General features: G+C 46.4%; 1 protein-coding gene across 2 annotated transcripts in view; it reads left to right on the plus strand.

The window, feature by feature from the left end:
• The window catches only part of UBE2Q2 (ubiquitin conjugating enzyme E2 Q2), a 687285-nt gene that overhangs the window by 325168 nt on the left and 342476 nt on the right, over positions 1–19641 (plus strand). For both annotated transcript variants that reach the window (XM_086959354.1, XM_086959353.1), the window contains exons 6-7: positions 1631–1715; positions 16714–16774. In XM_086959354.1, coding sequence (XP_086815480.1) covers positions 1631–1715; positions 16714–16774 — 146 coding nt within the window. The remainder of the gene's footprint in view (positions 1–1630; positions 1716–16713; positions 16775–19641) is intronic.

Below are 19641 nucleotides of genomic sequence, written 5' to 3' on the forward strand. Positions count from 1 at the left end.
GAGCGGCAGAGTTTCTTGGACTTCTTGAGATCATCGTTGAACCATGAGGCTTTCTTGCTGCCAGGTTTGCTTTGACGTTTTTTCAGTGGAGCTAAGGTGTCGGCGGTGTTGGATAACCATAGCGTGAGGTTGGAGGTGGCATCGTTGGCGTTGGAAGAGAAGGCTGGGGAGTTTCGAAGGAGCGATGCGGAGATTTGGTCTGTGGTGATTTTGTTCCAGTTTCTTTGCAGGGTAGGTTGGGAGTGGTTGATGGGTTTCGGCTTGTTGTAGATGAAGTGGACGCAGCTGTGGTCGGTCCAGAGGAGATCCGTAGTGTGGCTGAAGGAGACATGGTTGCTGGATGTGAAGATGGGGTCGAGTGTGTGACCTGCGATGTGGGTGGGGGAAGTGACTAGTTGTTTAAGTCCGAGGTTGGCGAGGTTGTCCAAGAGGGTGGTGGTGTTGCGGTCGTTGGTCTTTTCAAGGTGAAAGTTGAGGTCTCCCAGAAGGATGTAATCTTTGGAGGGGAGTGCGTGTGGGGTGATGAAGTCCGTGATGTCTTCACTGAATGTTGCGCGGGGTCCTGGTGGTCTGTAGAGGAGAGTGCCTCTGAGTGTTGTTTTGGGATCGATGTGGATCTGGAAGTGAAGGTGTTTGGAGTTTGCGAGATTGACGTCGGAGCTGGTTGAGATGCGGATAGATTTCTTATGGACGATAGCGATTCCTCCTCCTGTGTGGCTGGTACGGTCTTTGTGGGTGATCTTATAGTCTTCAGGAATGGCAATTGTGATGTCTGGTGCGGAGGAAGCATTCATCCATGTTTCCGTAAGGAAGGCGATGTCCGGAGAAATGGTGTCTAGTAGATTCCATAGGTCAATGGCATGCCTGTGGATCGATCTGGTGTTGAGAAGGATGCATTGTAGGTGGTTGGGGTCGGGAATCTGTGGTGTGGTCGTAGCAGAGATGTCGGTGCCGCTGAATTTGCAGGAGTAGCAGGAGAAAGGTCCATGGGTTTGTCCAGGGGCGGCTTGGACGCAGGTGGGGGCGCGACCGGGGAGAGGAGAGGTTTACAAGTTGTCTAGCGACCACTTTCTAGATCTGCTTCAACCTGTGGTGTAGGAATAGGAATGCTAAAGTAATCAGTGTCATTTATGATTACTTAAGGCAAAAGCACATGGGACCCTGCTGATATTGAAAATCTAAAGCCCTACTTGCTGAAATAATAAAGGTCATTGTCTGTCCTTATAAATCTACCAGGCACATGGGTGGGAAACATTTTATGGTCATTCAAAAGGCCTGCAGTTGCAGGATGTTGATGTGCAGTTTTCGTTGGGATGGATTTTTGACTTTTTTTTAGAAATGTTCTGCAAATTAATTTCTTGAGTAGGTCCATTCTTGAGATTGGTTGCATGTATCCACAACTTACAATGCCGCCATAGTCACTTGGATTTGGTATCTAATTGGGGACTTCTCATCTCCTTAGGTGTCCTTCTTGTCCAGGTAGAAATGTGGTATATAGTAGGTTACACTCAAAATAAAACTCTAGCATTTAATATGTACGTTTTCTTTCCCTACGTTTAAATAAAACAATTGTTGATCCACCTAGTTATGAATATGAACCAATAACCAACAAATTAATGTTTCTTTTCAGGGTGCAGTTTCTGGATCCGTGCAGGCCTCTGATCGTCTCATGAAAGAACTCAGGGATATATACAGATCACAGAGTTTTAAAACAGGTAAGACAACCCGTTCGCTCATATATGTATTTATCACAAATTCCTAACTTTGTGAATACCCCCAGATGCCAGACTAGATCCGGAGAATTTTCAGTAGCAATTCCTTTGCACTCTGGTAGCTGGTGTTCTGTGCCTCTGCATAAGATCTGTTCGTGTTTTGACGTTTGGGCTTACTATATCTGTGCCACCTTGGTGCACTGTTGTCCGTTCCTTTTTACATCCCCTCGTCCCTTCGGAAGCGGATCAGGAGCGCCATTGAGTCCTGTCAGCCTTGCAGGATTTCTATTCTCCGGTATTGGGGTATCTTTCACAGATTCACATGCCTGAATCATTCCCCATCGTCGGAGTGGGAGTCCTAAGGTACATAAAAATAGCAATAATTATGCATAACATCGGTACATCATAGTTAAGTAGAACCAGGAAGTGAAAAAGCTATAAATCAATAGTAAAAAATTCCCACTAGCATGACTCGTCCAAGTCATTATATATAGTCCAAACTACAGCCAATCAGGCAACAGCACCCTCCAGAATGTTCTCACCAAAGGCTCAGGCTCTCAGATTTTCTACCGCACGTCGTGTGAAGGGAGTCCCCCTGAGCGCTGCTCAGTATTTCTCAGTTCTTCCTTGGAATTTCTTCATCTATGATGTCTTCTAAGAAATCTCTCTTCCTACCTTGTGAATCTTGTGGTAAGCGCCGGCGGTTTTCAGAAGATCCTCATAAGAAGTGCATTTACTGCTTATATCCTGACCATCAGATGAGAGACTGCAAGATCTGTAGAACATTCCCTCAAAAGACTCGGAGGGACACAGAGGGATGTCTGCTTCTGTGGCTACAGAAGATTAAAGACCAGGACAATACCGTATCTGAGGTTGGGAGTATTGCCTCTCTTCAGACTACCTCCTCTAGGAAGAGGACTGCTGATGTGGAAGTTTTTTCTCCTGGGGCTAAGGTGGCTAAGAAACAACACTCCTCCAAGAGTGCTGAGATGCCTTCTACTTCAAAATAGGTTGTACCACCTTCTAAGAGTAAGACTATGTCTTCTAGGCCCCTGAGCAAAAGTAAGAAATGTCAAGCTTCCAAACAAGTTTCTGACAAGGATTTACCTTAAAACTGGGTCCCTTGTTGACTAGCTTGACAACGACAGCTGCGTCGACCAAGTATTCCGACGCCGCGGTGACTGCGTGGGCTACTACTTTCTCGTCGCCAAAGCCACAGATGATATTGTCGTCGGCAGGCTCGCCGTCAAGGGTAGTGTCTGTCTCCATAAGACCAGTCCCGTCAACTAAGGAGGTCAAATCTACCGTTGACGTTTCTTTGACGAAGAGCAAAAGTGTTGTCGATGACTGTTCGTCGACGACTCCTATGTCGACGAATGTCTCGATTACGAAGGTCGTCCTGGCGACTATGATTCCGTCGATGCCCTCCTAGTCGATGATTACTTCGTCTGCTTTGTCGATGCTACTATTGTCTTCATGTACAGCTCTTTAAGTTTGGTCTTCATCTACGCCGGCAGCTACCTCTACGCCATCTACGACACCATCTATGCAGTTACCTCCCTCGACAGCGACGTCTTCTTTACTACATAGATGTGGTTCTTCGTTGGAGGTTCTTTCTCCAATTGCCATTTCTCCAGCTAAAGTTTCTCTCAGATTACCCAACAATTGCTGGACTCTGGAGAGGATGAAGATTAATCAGATGAAGGGGATAGATTTCCTACTGCCAGAAGCCTTTCAGAACTTTTCATTAAATATCAGGATGTGGATCAAGAGGATGACTTTTGCCCGGAAACGGTTACTCCAGCTCAGGATTCAATCCCTACGGCCCAAATGCCTTTGGACCTTCTAAATAATCTGCAGTATATGTTGGACGATTATTACCGCCGTTTCCCCCCCATCTGAATCGGTTGCTTCTTTACCGCCCACACCTGTTACTCAATCCTCATCAGCCTTGAGGTCACCTAGGCCGCATTCCCCAGTTTCTTTGCACGGCTCGCAGGACGTTCACACCTCTGACGATAGGGAAGAAGGAGAATTGGATGACAGATCACTCCTTATGGGATGGAATGATTACCAAATACAAACTCCGTCTCCTTCAACTCCTGCACCTGCCGACTCTCCTCCTGTTGACATTGGAGGTTTTCACCTTCTAATGGAGAGAGCTACTGAGCGTTTTCTTCTTTCTATGGAAACAAAGAAGGATGATTGTTTCCTTTATGATTTTAAGGACCAACCACGAAAATAAATACGGTCTATTCCGATTATTAATTTCATTTGGCAGAAAGGACTAAAAGTCATGAAAGCTCCTGCTTCTGTTCCTGCGGTCCTGCCCTGACTTGATAAAAAATATAAGGTACAGGACAATCCGCCTGCATGTCTAATTGGTCAACCAAAGGCAGACTCTGTTATCGCTCAAGAAGCACAACGCCGAGCGTGGAATCCCTCCTCTCCGCTGTCAGCTCCTCCTGATCGGGATGGGAGACGTTGGGACGCTATTGGAAAGTAGGTGTCCACAATGGCAGCAGCGGCCGTCCGTGCAGCTAACTCACTGGCTATCATAGGATGATATGATAGACAGATGTGGTAGGACATTTCTCCTTACATCAACAGGTTGCCTGAGCCTGCTAAGTCGGAGGCACTTCAGATCCTTCAGGAAGGGGAACGAATCTCGGCTGAGATTATTGATTCATCAGTGGATGTTGCATCTATGGGTTTTCGACAACTGGCAGGTGCCGCGGTCCCATCACAAAACACAACCTGGGGGTCTAAAAGGGAGCTAATTTGTAATCCCTACGTCCACTCTACTCCTGTGAAAGTGAGCAAGTGTATAAAGTACTAGAACAAGCTTAGTACCTAAAATAGAAATGGAAATACAACCTCACAAATCTATGATCCACTGCGATTGCTTGAATAGACCCATACAGAGAAAAAGGATTTCCATCAACATATTGTGTAGATCAAATCTTTATCATTTGGTCATCCTCATCTGGCTGGTGTGTCTCTTGATCATTAAGACCATACCATGCCTCAGACTCGTCGGGGTCAAACCCTCAATCACTGTGACGACCATAGAGCTATGATCTGGATGGGAAATAGTGCAGTGCGAAAAGGAAAAAGTGGTGTAGATTAAAAAAGGATAGAGAAACAATAAGAGCAAACTTTAATCAGCATTGTTCTCTCCCTCATTAAAACCAAGCAAGTGAAGCAGTTTGAACAAATAGCTGCTTCTCAAAAGGCCAACATGTTTCAACCCAGCTGGACTAGTTCCAAGGGCTTTCGTCCGGGCCACCGTTCTAAATACTCGCTACTGTATTTCAAAAGTGCAACAAAAAAGGATATCAGTGTGCAAACAAAGATAAATGCTCCTCTGTATCAACTTGGCGTAACGTCCATCTGTGTGAAACAAACAACACAGAAATGAATCATAAAGGAGGAAGTAAAACCATAACTAACATCCTAACAGTGATTTCAAACATTCAATCGTACTCACCCACATTGTACAGGGAGTGTGCCTCACCTCTCCTGGAACCTAGCTCAGGAAAAGGAGGTCCTGCTCTGCAAAAGGTAAGGAGGGGTGTAAGTGAAGAGGAATAGGAAGACTGACTTGTACTATCCTGAACTCTACAACTGCGCCCACCCTCACTGAATCCAAACCTCTTGGAGGACAGTTAAAAAGTTTCAGAAAAACCGGGACCGACCAGGTTTAAAAGCCCACCTGAGTGACCCTCTGTGCCTCTCTCAATACAACTGCCTGTTTAAGTAGTGAGGTCCCATTCCTTAAGAGAGGAAGGGAGACTCTCACTATCAATTCAATGCTGATTAGACAGACATAAATGCTGATGCTACCAAATGAAATAATGGTTAGTAAGCCTTTTGCTCCTGTACACTGACCTGTCCGTCGCGAACCCTTTAGGCTCATCTGAGCTCAGTGGGAGGCAAAACCCAGTCGTGTGTAGCTGAACAAGTACTTGAAGCAAACCGGAAATGGGCGGACCTGCCGACATCGATGTCGAATGTTGTCAGACTGTTTAGCCTCCAATGCCGCTGCTCAGCTGATATTATAAAGCCGAGAACGGTATCGACTTCGCAGCGTAATCGGTGAAAATGTTTAGAAAATTATTCATAATTAGTTTGATAGCGTAGTCCCGCGAGAGGTTAGCCCGGGACTACCAAATGACATCATCCGTCGTGTGGGTGTAGTTCTATGGATTAAACACCACAAAACGAAGTTGTCACACAGCAACAGAGCCCTAATGCACAGGACATTCACTCGAATGTGTACATGCTTCATTATTAAAACCGAGACTGGTATCAACCTCCTAGTGCAATCAGTGCAAGCATTTCCAAAATTATTCATAGTTCGTTTAATAGCGTAGTCCCGCGAGATGTCAAACCGGGACTACCAAGTGACGTCATCCGTCTTGTTGGTGTAGTTTTAAAAAAAAAAAATTTAACCAGAAAATAGTCCACATCAAAAACGAAATTGCCATACGGCAATGAAGCCCTAATCCAAAGAACACTCACTCGAATGTCCACATGCTTCATACTCGAAATATAAATGTTGTTCTTTGTTATACATAAAGGTTAAAACCAAATATGCCCCTGAGAGATTCGACACATTCCAGACAGTAGGTCAAGTTGTCTTGCTGGCGTATAATCCCACCAGCTACAACAGCGCCATTCTCATAGTTATACATTTGTTTGAAAATACTATATAGTGTGGTATAGTAATCACTTAGGCCACAAGTACCCAGAAATGCAAACCAACTTAGATGTCAAGATAGAGGGAACAGTGCTCAGTCCCTATATATTATCAAGTGTCTGCCCCACACAGCAAAGATCCATATACAGACTTACATCGCGCCGGTAAATCAGATGGTACTCCATTATAGTTTTTGTCAACTAACTTAAAGGGAGTCATTTAGATAATCCGTTCTAAAACAACAGCGTACTTGTGATGTGATATAACAGTCCCTTGCTCAATAGCCTCATCAATTAACTGGTCCCAGTTCTGGTCCTTGGTATTGCGAGTAAAAAAGGGGACACATTGAAATACCCTTGACAAAATAAATGATTCGCTTGAAAATCAGTGGAAACACCTCCATACCTCGCAGTCAGGAAAAAGGGGGGGGAAGGCTAATGTATTCAATTTAGGGCTACCCAGGGTATTTCATCATTCAATCCCAGTGTGTCAGTAGACAATTTAAATATCCATTTTTGTTCTTTCAAGAACAAAAAATGCGATGTATCACTCACATGGGATGGAATATGGGGTTTGTCCAAGACAGTCAAAATAAAGTCTGACTCAGAATGGTTAAGTTCCAAGAAATGTTTAGTCAGCTTGGACACAGTTTTTTTGCAGCGAAAAAGGCTCTTGTGTTCTTGTATTTTGGTTTGAACCTTTCGAGTTGTCATACCCACATATTTCTTATTACATGGGCAAGTCATTTGATAAATCAAATTGGTGCTGTTGCAGTTTGTAAATCGTTTAAGCACCCACGGTCGATCCGTCCCTATGTCTAGCTCTGTCATACGTGACGTCTGAGGGCAGACTGAACATGACCCACAAGGATGATGCCCTGTCACCGCTGGAAGGTCCCATAGGGTACCAACGGGCCTTTTGGGTGTATCCTTAGGACGGGTATGAACCAGCCTGTCTCTGAGGTTTGTAGCCCTCTTAAAGGCGAACAAAGGAAATTCAATTTTATCATTGCTCGCATTTAGAATTCTCCAGTGGCGTTTGACAATGCGTTGTATATGATTGGACCTTGTGTTGAATGTACTCACAAAGGTGATACGTTCCAGAGGTGGTTTAGCCACCGGGAAGTCAAGTAGTGCGAGGCGGTTGTTATTAATTGCTTGTTTCAGCGAGCGTTTAACTAACTGCTTCGGATATTGTCTTTGGATCAACTGCTGACTTAGTAACTCTGCATGTTTAGAGAAAGTTTCTTTGACCGAGCAATTTTGTCTCACTCTAAGAAATTGCCCATACGGCAAATTGTCTCTAAGGGCTTTTGGATGTTGACTCCCATATAATAAAAGGGAGTTCCTAGCCATCGGCTTCCGGAACAGTTTGCTTTCAAGACCCGCCTCTGTGGCATAAATGGATAAATCCAGGAAAGAAATCCTTTCTTTATTCAGCTCAACTGTAAAGCGTAGATACTGGTTCTGCAAGTTAAGCCATTGATGAAACAGACAAATGGACTCATGGTCACCTCTCCAGATCACAAGGATATCATCTATATATCTCTTCCACCACCTAATGTAGGGGCGGAAGGGATTAGATGTAGTGAGAATGTGCTGCTATTCGAAAGTATGGACATACAAATTCGCCAGGCTGGGGGCGAAAATGCTGCCCATACTGGTCCCAGAGATCTGGAGAAAGATGTTGTCCTCAAATCTGAAGAAATTGTCTTTCATGGCTATCTTAGCCAGAGACATGATAAAAGACACTGGAGTAATGGAATTCAGTTCAGTGTGACTTAAAATGTCCCTGATAGTGTCTAAGGTCTCGTCCTGCGGAATCGACGTGTACAGCGACTCTACGTCGAACGAGACCAGATAGTCTGTCTCCTTGTTGTACTCAATGTCAGGAAGAGCTCTTAGGACATCCGTCGTGTCCTTCAGGTACGTGGGCATTCTCTCAACAATGGGTCTAAGAAAGTGGTCCACAAATGCCGATAGTGGCTCAAGGAGGGAGCCTTGGCCAGATATTATTGGCCTTCTAGGAGGTGGTCTCTGGACCTTATGCACTTTAGGCAAAGTGTAGAAGTAGGGCATTGAGGGGTGAGCAGTGGCCAAAAACTTCGCTTCGTGGTTCGTAATCCAGCCTTCACTTAAGGCTTCCTCTATTAGAGTGTTAATCTCCAAAGACAGTCTCTCTGTAGGATCTGTGGTGAGTATTTCATATGATGTTTCGACATGTAATTGTCGTAGACACTCGGCTCTGTAGTCTACAGTGTCTTGAATTACTATCGAGCCCCCCTCATCCGCAGGCTTGATTGTGATCGAGCAGTCCTGTGTGAGAGCTTGGAGCACTTGATTTTCGGCCCTGGATAAGTTTTTGAAATCATTCCTAGGGGAACTCAGTAACCTATGAATATCATCTTTCACAGCCTGCTCAAATGTCGCTACCTGAGAAGGTACCTGGTGGATAAAAGGTTGGAAGGTTGACTTCTTCCTAAGACCAGTATTCTCATCAATTGTAGTTGTTTCTGTAGTGTCTTGGTTAAGGAAGAAATAGTGCAATCGCAGTTTACGGAAAAACTGGGCCAGTTCAACATGAATCTGAAAGGGGTCCCCAGAGGTGGTGATCACAAATCCTAATCCTTTATTAAGAACAGTTTCTTCCTGTTCCGTGAGGACTTTGTGGCTCAGATTAACCACCAAACTTGATGTTATTCGTTCTCTGTCTGAGCTGGGTTTCTCCTGGTCTGGCTCCGGGTGCCTGCATGGGGCCGCGGTCCGGCAGAGGCAGGGTTGGTTGAAATCAACATTGTTTCGCCAGGAGGTTCAAGCTAAAATAATCGATATCCCGTTTGATGGCGAATCTCTTTTTGGTCAGCATGTTGACAAGGCCCTACAGGCTATTAAAAGGATACCGAAACAGCAAGATCGCTTTGAACGCTTCAGTTTCGTAAGTCGCCCTTTCGTGGGGCCAGAGGCCTCCGAACCTTTCCTCATCGAGGAGGCTATAACCAGCAAAGAAAATACCAGTCTAATCAGAGTAACCAACGTTACTCTTCCCAACGCCAACAATCTTTCAGACAGCAACCATCTACCTCCTACTCACAAAACAGAAGAAAGTCGACTTACCGCGGGCGTGATACGCCCAAGAAGCAGTGATACCTGCCACCTGCTCTACCGCTTACTACTTTAAAAGTTGGAGGAAGAATCTCCTGTTTCTACTCCAATTGGTCACCCATAACAGACACATGGGTCTTGCACCTTGTAGCCAAAGGCCATGCTCTAGAATTCATAAAATTCACTTCGAATTCTCCTCCCAAAGGACCACCTCCAGCTCACCTCTCTAAACTTTTTTCCCCAAATAAAGTTGATGTTGCGAAAAGGAGCGATCGAAGTAGCTCCCCGATTGCGAAGAGGAACCAGAAAATGGCGTCCCATTCTAGAACTTCGCTCCCTCAACAAATATCTCAAAAAATTGTCCTTTCGGATGTTAACTCTTCAAGAGATCCTTCAACTCCTCACGGTGGGGGATCATATGACCACCCTCGACCTCCAAGACGCTTATTTTCATATACCAATTCTACCCAGACGCAGAAAGTTCTTGAGGTTCAGAGTGGCTGGCCGAGATTTTTCAATTCAGGGCCCTGCGTTTCGGACTACGGTCCCCACCACGGGTCTTTACCAAGGTCTTAGCACCGGTGGCTGCACGGCTGCACACCTTTGGCTGGAAGGAATACAGATTTTTCCTTATCCAGACGACTGCCTTATCAAGGCGAATTCTTTCAAAATCGCAAATATCCAAACTAAGAAATGTTTTTTCCTTTTCCAATCTCTGGGTCTTTCCATCAATTTCGACAAATCACACCTTGTCCCATCGCAAAAAAGAACGTTCTTGGGAGCCACGATAGACACTTTGCGAACACAAGCCTTTGTCTGAAATGAAAGGCAACTGAAACTTTGCAGACTCGCCCAGCTACTGCGATCAAGAAGGTGCGTTTCAGTCGGCTTTTCAAGTCTCTTCTAGGGATTCTTTCATCTGGCATTCCCCTGATCCCAAACTGCTGTCTCTGGATGAGACCTCTGTAAGAGGAACTCAACAAACAGTGGCTACAAGTCTCTGGATCCTTCGACGATCTCATCCACATCACTTGTTGGATAAGGGACGCTCTACGATGGTGGACTTGCAAGAGAAATGTAACAGCAGGCTGCTCATTCCTAATAAAAGCCCCAAGCTTCGTTGTCACCACGGACGCCTCCCTCGAAGGATGCGGAGCTCACCTACAAGGACGAACAGTCAGCAGGAGATGGGATGCTCAACAACGAACTTGGCAGATCAACCAATTCTAATTGCCGGCGATCAGCCTGGCCCTAAAATCTTTTTGCACCATCATTCTTGGGGCATCAGTGCTGATCCGGACGGACAACACAACAAGTATGCACTACTTGAACAAACCGGGAGGGACAAGATCTGCTCTATTGTCTCAACAAGCCTAGGAAATTTGGGATTGGGCGATCAAGCCTCGCATAAGAATGACCGTAATATATGTCCCAGAAGTTTCCAATGTTCTCGCTGATTCTCTCAGCAGATCGACAATATCCAGTCACGAGTGGGAGCTCCATCAACCAACTTTGGATCATATCTTCCAGGAGTGGGGTCGGCCCGATCTGGACCTATTCGCATCCTGTCTGAACCGCAAATGCCCATTCTTCGCAAGTTGGCTTCCACACAAGGGATCGTGCAGGAATGCTTTTTCGATGAACTGGTCGAGGATCTATTCCTACGCTTTTCCACTGATAACGTTGGTTCCCAGGATTTTCCGGAAAATGAAGGAGCCTTGTCGTCTGAGACTCCTAGCTCCCAGGTGGTCTCGCCAGTTCTGGTTCACCGAACTCCTCCTTTTCTCCGAATGCGGTCCCATTCAGTTGCGACCAATACGAACCTTCTATCCGTTCAGAACTGACTGATCTGCCACCCGGATCCTGCATCCCTGCACTTAGCCGCCTGGAGCCTGAGCACTTTAAATTCGCTCACTTAGACATTCCCTCTGACTGCAGTCTTAGCCAATGCTAGGGCACCTTCCACAATAAAGACAAACGGGCTCAAATGGAAACGATTTTTTGCCTTTGGTACCAAGCCGCTAACATTCATCCAATTCAGGCAAAACCGGAACAAATTTTGCCTTTCTCTGCATCTGGCAAGATCAGGCCTTTCACATTCTACCCTTAAAGTATTCTTAGCGGCTATCTCCAGATTCCGACAGGATGGTTCTAATTGTCTGAACTCTTCCAGGATCATTCAGCAGTTCTTCAAGGGATTGTTTCACATGTTTCCTCCCATCCGCCGTCCACCTCCATCCCGGCCTCTGAACGTAGTGCTTTCACAACTCATGCGCCATCCTTTCAACCTATTCATAAGACAGATTTGAAGTTTCTTTCATGGAAGGTAGGTCCTACTTCAAGGCGGGTGAGTGACATTCAAACCTTCACTATAAAACCGCCTTACCTCCAGTTCACCAGGGATTCGGTAGTGCTTTGTACAAACCCCACTTTTATGCCTAAAGTATCTTCAGACTTCCATCTCCACGAACCAGTCATTTTTTTTGTTCCAAGTCGTTTTTATTTAAAAAAAAAAAAGTTAACACCCATAACAGGGTCACATAGACACAGCGTTAAGCCTACAACCCTAATCTGGGCCGGCCGCGAGAGGAAACAGCATGTAGGTCATAGGGTTCGTATAGAGAAGCAGAGTTGCACAGCGCCTTGCCTACAACCCCATCGGGGCCGGCTGCGTGGCATGACATAAACTGTTGTATCCATTAGGCGTATAGATAACCCAGTTCGCAGAGCCATCGGTACTTGACTAACCGGCAACTTGCCCAACACTCAAGAACAGCCCAACGGGGCTCAGTAAACACAGGTAGAGTCTAGAAGCAGAGAAAAAGAGGAGAAAATGAAAGGAGGGTAGGGGATGTGAGAAATAGAGAGAGAACAGTGAAGACAGAGTGCTCATGCGTCATTTATTTATTTATTTATTTATGTAGTTTGTAGAGCGCACAGCTACCCCCGAGGGGGTGTCCCGGCGCTAGAACCTGAACCTCCAGGGGAGGAGAGAGGAGCATGGAGGGAAAGCAGCAGAATAAAAATCAGAGTCCAGAAAAGAGCCAAGTTTTGAGTCTGGCCCGGAAGATGGGTTCAGAGGGACAGAATCTAAGATCGATTGGCAGAGCGTTCCACAATTTTGCCGCGATAACACTGAACCCTCTGCCACCCATTCTAGAGAGTCTGAAACTGGGAGAGATCAGAAGGCGGAGGTCATTGGATCTCAAGGATCTGATGGAACGGGATATTGAGACACGTTTTTTCAGGTAGTTGGGTCCGAGGTCGTTGATGGCTCGGTAGGCAAGGGTAAGGATCTTGAACTGGATACGACTGGCCACCGGTAGCCAGTGAAGTTCCTTACGATGAGCGGAGACTGATTGACGGTAGGGAATATTACCAATCAATCTGGCCGCCGCATTCTGGACAATCTGAAGCCGGTCTATCAGATATTGGGGGGCACCAGCATAAAGGCTGTTAGCATAGTCCAGGTGAGACGTGATGAGGGCATGGGTGACTGTACGGCGGGAATCCAGAGGGAGATAGGGAAGTATCTTTTTGATCATGCGCAACTTCAGGAAGCAGGCAGAGGTCACTTTATTGACCTGAGTTTTGCATGAGAGGGAGTCGTCAAACTGAAATCCCAGGTTACGAGCAGAGTGAACGGGAGAGGGAGCGGGATCGAGTGCCGTGGGCCACCACCAAGAGGAAGGGATGGGATTTTTCTGGTTAAAAAACAGCACCTCTGTCTTGTCTGCATTGAGTCTAAGATGGTTATCAGTCATCCAGACACTGATGTTGTTGAGACACTGGCGGAAGTTGGTGAACGCGGAGTCCGAGTGGTCTCTGAAGGAGAACATCAGCTGAGTATCGTCAGCATAGGAGACCACCCTGACTCCGTAGGACTCCACAACGTCGGCCAGTGGGGCAAGATAGATGTTAAAAAATAGAGGGCTGAGGGCAGAGCCCTGTGGCACACCGCATGACAAGGGTTTATCCTCCGATTTAAAAGGCCGCAACAATACCCTCTGACTTCTTCCTGAAAGGAAGGACTCGATCCAGCTAAAGGCAGTGCCGCCGTCATGAGGGGACCAGCAAGGAAAGACGCCCCAGATAGCTCCTGCGTCATAGAGTATGTCTAAGGGAGCAGTCTGCTGGGGTCTGTGGGGGGCAACAGCATCGTCGAAGAGGCGCAGGGTTCTGACATTGGTAGGCATGTGGCAGGCATGTTCTATTGAGCAAAGGTATCGCACTAAGGGCTGCCAAACCGCCCCAAAACATGTGTTGCGGGCTTTCAGTCGCGCTGTGAAAAGTTCCATCAGTATAACTTGCCAAAGCCGCACAAACCAGGCTGCTATGGGTGGGGCTTCGGGTCTTTTCCAGTATAGGGCTATAAGCTGCTTGGCTCCCCCCAGCATTTTTAGCACCAGGAACCAATTGCTGCGGGTAAGTGCCTTTAGGGATGGCCGGTCTAATACCAAGTAGTATTGTGCTCACGGCTTCAGGTAGGGGGAACCCCAGCAACCCCCTAATGTGGCTGAGCACCTCCTTCCAAAAGACAGCCAGGTTTGGGCACGCCCACCAAACATGGATAAAATCCCCAGATGCAGACTGACACCTCCAGCACAAGGGGGAGACCGTGGGAAACATCTTATGGAGCCGCAGGGGCGTGTAGTACCATTGGGTCAGGAGTTTGTAAGCGTTTTCCCTTTGCGGGATGCTCCGATATATCTTGAGGATATCTCTCCAAAGCCTGTCCCATTGTGAGGGCTCGATGTCCGCGCCGACCGCCAGTTGCCACTGGCGTTGGTATGGGTGAGAAGGTACAGTCGACTGGTGTTGCAGGATATAGTAGATCTGTGAGATAAGCCCCTTTAATCTCCCAAGGGAGTGTGCCAGTTTCTCGAAAGGGGTGAAGTCGCGTGTGGCTGCCTGGTACATTTCCCCTTCAGAGACCTAGTGGTGGCGCAACTGCGCATATTGCAGTATTGCCTCCGGTGATACCCGGAACTCCTCCCGACACTGATCAAAAGTTTTGAGTGTGCCCCCTTCATAGAGGTCACAAATCATCCGACAATCTCCGCGTGCCCATTTGTCAAATGCTCGAGATTGATGAGCCGGTGGTAAGTGTGGATTCCGCACTATGGGGGTATGCGGGGATGGAAACGTGGTAAGCCCCTTGGATACGGCTACGCTGTCCCTTATGTCTACGACCGTCCTCGTAGGCACTGCCGTGTAAGCACTTCTAGATCGGGCCGTCCGGTGTAACCAAGCTAGATCCCAGATGGTGCGCCCCGTCACTGCTCTGTCCATATGTAACCATCCTTTCTCGCTATCTGTCACTTCCCACTCTACCACAAAGCGGAGGTGTGAGGCCCATTAATAGTGCACTAAGTTGGGGCAAGCCAGGCCCCCCATCCCGCGGCGCCATGAGGATCTTCTCGAAAAGCGGAATAGTTTTCCGCCCCATATGAAGGATGTGAATTCACATTGCAGACTCCGTATACAGTGAAGCGGGATCGGGGTAGGGAGACATTGAAATACGTATAGGATTTTAGGAAGGATCGACATCTTAACGGCATAGAGCCTTCCCAACCACGACAACATCAGAGGCTTCCACCTTCGCAGGTAGATTTTTCCTTACACATAGCTTTTAATATGTCAGATTGGTCACCGAATAAAATCTTTTTTGACACACAATCTCTTAATGTTTAACGATCACTACACTTCCACTGATCCTCACAATTTCCCGCTCCGCAGTAATTCTGGCGTCGCAGCACACCGGGTAAGCATTCGGCTTATCCTGGTGGGGCCCGATGATGAAGCAGGTCACTAACCAGGTTGGTGAGTGAGGGCCTTCTTTACAAATCAATTGGATTTCTACACAGTATCCTAAGCTCTTGAACCACTTCTTGAAAGCACACTCTTTCGTTGTTGAAATTAACTTAACAGGGGGACTGAGAGTGTATACTTGTTTTCCCTCCCTCTCTCATTGATTAAAGAATCTAGGAAAGATACCAATACTGGGGAACCACAGATTAAAGGTAAGTAACTTTTGTTCTTAATTATGAATGATGTCAAATAGCGATTTTTCACATTACACTGTTTAAATATATTGTCAAGGAAAGTTTGGGTTTCGACAAAGAGAAACACATGTAATAGATGTGTGGTGCTCATTACACTACAATTTTACTTATGTTATCTTCCAGCACATAGGAAGTCTTTGGGAACACCCTAGACGATGAGACGTGTTGGCTGGTTGGGCAAAAAAAGAAAAAGTAAAGAACAGGAGAAATACACGAAACGTGTCAGATAATTTGATTTGTTTAACAGATTTGAGTGTGTGCATGGGCTGTGTGTTATTGATACAGAGAGGTCATTTGTGGTCTCAATCAGGGGGGTAGTGTGATTCCCCCTTTCCTTGGAAGCACTACCATTTAAGTAAATAGAGGTATGCTTAAACCTGGAATTAGTGAGCGCCAGAATAACCCTTTACATAATCAGCCAACAGTGTGGGACCATCTTTTTTCACTGATGTTCTTTTGTAATCCAACAACACCAGCATAGAGAGCTCTTCATATTCTGGATTTTCAACAAGGTCCTAACTTTTTACTTGGGAGGCAGTCTGGGATGGAGACATATTTTTAAGAGTTGGGTCTGTTTTTCACTTCTTTATGGATGCTGCTAGTATGGCTGCATTTTACTTCAATCCTGCATTATTTATTCAGTTTCCCTATGCAGCGAGGGGTTCTGCTGCAGTGTTAATGTAATTGATTTCTGTTTATTTGAAAATTTGACTGCGGATAATTTATTTAATGTATATATTTGAAAAGTGCCAGTATTACTTAAAACCTCTCCCATGCGTCAGATGCCCCCCCCAGGGCCGCCTGACGTCACGGTGGGCGTGTGCGACGGAAGGCTGGGAGATGTCCAATGTCCGCACGTGTGGAATTCGCCCGCACAGCAGAAAAATGTGCGCCGCATCTAAGCGGCTATAGAAATTGGTTTCTATATGGACAAAAGTGTTTCTGGCTCTTGCACTAGAATGTTCTACTTCTTAAGACCTTAATGATTACTACAATGCAGAGCTAGGATTATTTATAAACAAGTAACTCTTCTTTATGGAGTCATTATCGGAATTTGCTTGTTACGTACTACTCTGTCTTTGCCATGAGCCTTGATGACTAGCATTTGAACACATTGTTTGTTTACTTTACAGGTATTTATTCGGTGGAACTTGTAAATGACAGTCTGTATGAATGGCACGTAAGACTTGTCAAGTAAGTATTGTTTTCAATTTCATGACCTTTTTTTTTTTTTTTGCCCAAAATATTTTTGTCAAGTATGTTTAACGAAAAGCTCATGAATTATTAGTTTAACTTTAGCATATCAGTTACGACAACTAACAATATTATAATGGATCTTAGCACCTTGGGTGTCCTATTTTCCGTAAGATGTTTTTATACTGATTGTTTGTTAATTTAGAACATTCATCAGGAAAAAGCATTTTGCAGCCTTGGCCCTGAATTTTTGGCGGTCATATTTGCCTTGATAAATGTTTCTAACTGTGGTAACTAGAGCAGTCATTTCTCCTGCAGAAATCTGTGTGGGAAGGATACTGTATGTCAGTGGCATGCGTAGCTATAGATACGCATGCTGTGCACACATCTGCCATTGAGTATTGGGTTCGGAACCCATACAACTTGTTTTTTCAGGTTACGGGACCTAGTGACTCTACATATTTGTAATATTGACTCTTTTTTTTATTTAAGTTTCAAAAACCTTTATTATAGAAATTAAAGCATGGTACATCAATGCAATGCAATCGGGCAACTGAGTGTCACGTAACTTACAAAGTGTGGGCATCTTCCCATGCTAGACGTCATACATGAAATAGCATCTTCTTACGAAAGGAACTAGATGGTTAAACCACGCCCTCCCACCAACAGTACCCCCAGTAAATTAATATAATGAGAATTTCTGAAGCAAATAGCACATCCAGGTCCGAGACAAGGTAGCGAATTGTGAACGACCTCAATTACTTTCAGATGTTCAGTTCAGTGATAAAAACAGCAAGGCACAACATGACCCAAGTCAATAACAATGTATGGGTGTTCAGCATTATACAGACATTCAAGCATTTAATATTAAGGGGTGGTCACCCAACAAGTGTGTCGTCGGGAGGCTACGGGTGTGCATTTCTCAAGTGGCATTATCATGAGGCTGAAGCCTGCGATGTACCGACGTCCCCAGTGGGTGGTTCTTCCCGCCCGTCCTCATCCTCCTCCTGCTGTCGTAGAAGATAGGACTTGAGAGGACCCCAGATGTTTTTAAGCCTGGATCTTAAAGGCAGTAGTTCTGCGTAGTCGTGTAGATGTTCGTTCGAGGCATGAGGGCTGCTGAATTCATATCTGTGCGTAGATCGCCGCCCAGTGTTGGGTCCGGATGATTGCACATTGTTGTCCTGGAAGAGTCTTCGAAGTATCACAAGATAGGTGGCTCCTCCCCTGGACTACAGTGCGCATGGGCATCCTCTCCATCCTCAGATTGTTTTTTTCGCCATTGGGTTCGGATGCTACTATCTTAGCTCAAGTTAGGAAAACTTTCTGTAAAGCCAAAAGGCTTTCGATAGCATCGGTATCGTTTCGTTCGGTATTGGTGCCTTTGCTTAGAGGACATCGAGGACTCAACAGGTTTTTTCTTTCCACACTCTACCCGATCTTAGATCTGAAATGGAAAGGAGTCCGTTCAAGCGGTGCCCCCTTTGCAATGCAAAATACGCGCACATCGATGTCCACCCGGTGTGCAACAAGTGCCTGTCCCCAGACCATAACGAAGACAACTGTATGGCCTATGCCCGGTTCAGGTTAAAGAAAACCCTCACGATTCGACGCGCGACTCGACTGGAGTCGAAGAAGTCAGCGCCTGTTCCGGTGAACATCTTCGGGACCGGTTGACGAGGAGGTCGTTGATCTGGAGGATCAGGAACACTGCTCCAATCCGGCTTCGGCCATGCCTCCGAGTATGACGCCGAAGACGAGGAGGTACATTACGGAGATGAGGACGTCGTCGAGAAGGTAGGAGGCGACGTGGAGGCCCTTGGGGCCATAGAAGATAGCTCAGGCGAAGAGCTAGGCCAACCCGGCCGCACAGAGGCCGAAGATGATGCACTCAGTAAGGCTCAGTTCGAGGGATCGCCACTAGGCCTTACCCAAGATCCACAATCTCGTTCTACAGCCCCGCATAAAGGCCCGGCTTCGAACATTTCTAAAGAGCCTGCGGTTTCGAAACCGCCATCGGTCGATACAAAGAAATCGAAACCGACAGCGTCTTTGCAGAAACCGAAAGTGCTTGTGCCTCTCGTCGGCTCCAAGGCCTCAAACCCCTTGGAGCCGAAGAAAACTAAAATGGCCGTCGATGCCGGAAAACTCAAGAAGGTCGTCGAGCCACTGGTTGGGGCGCCGAAGACCAAGGTCAAGGCCGTCGAGCCATCGAAGCCGACGCCGAAGGGTGTCGATTCTCACAAAAGACCTGCGCCTAAAGTCTGGACCGATCCTAGGTCGAGCTCTACGGACAAGTCGAAGACTGGCTCCAAGGATCCTGTTGAGTCTACAAAGCCCACTCCGTTCATAGCCAAAGAAGTGTCGGAGTCGCTCCAACGCATCAAGGAGAAGGGTACATCGGTCGGACCGAAGAAGGCCCCGACGCCGAAGCTTGTCAGACAAGTTCATACTGCGTCGACACCTATCAAGTTTGAGTTACCGCCCTCGTTGCACCCGAAGATGTTCGAGCCGAAAAAATCTATTGCCGCCGCTACACATGTGTCGACGGAAATGGAGGCTACGGAAGAGCTTGAAGACCAGTAGCCGAGACAATTCATCGACACTGGGAGACTGTCCATATACAAACGAAAGGTGATGCCAGAGACTCCCATGGAATCCTATAAGATTCCCTTGAAGAAAAAGAGACTTTCCACAACTTCTCCAGCTCTTGTGAAACCCCTCCATCACTATGAACAGGAACCTCAAAATGTTTCCCCAACATACTCAGATGTTGAAACGGGGGATAATTACAATGAGGATGACCTCTATCATGTGGACACTGATCCTGATGATCAAGACCAACAATGGACGGACCCTGCTTACTC

Source organism: Lissotriton vulgaris, chromosome 2_2 (genome assembly GCF_964263255.1).
Source record: "Lissotriton vulgaris chromosome 2_2, aLisVul1.2, whole genome shotgun sequence".
NCBI lineage: Eukaryota > Metazoa > Chordata > Amphibia > Caudata > Salamandridae > Lissotriton > Lissotriton vulgaris.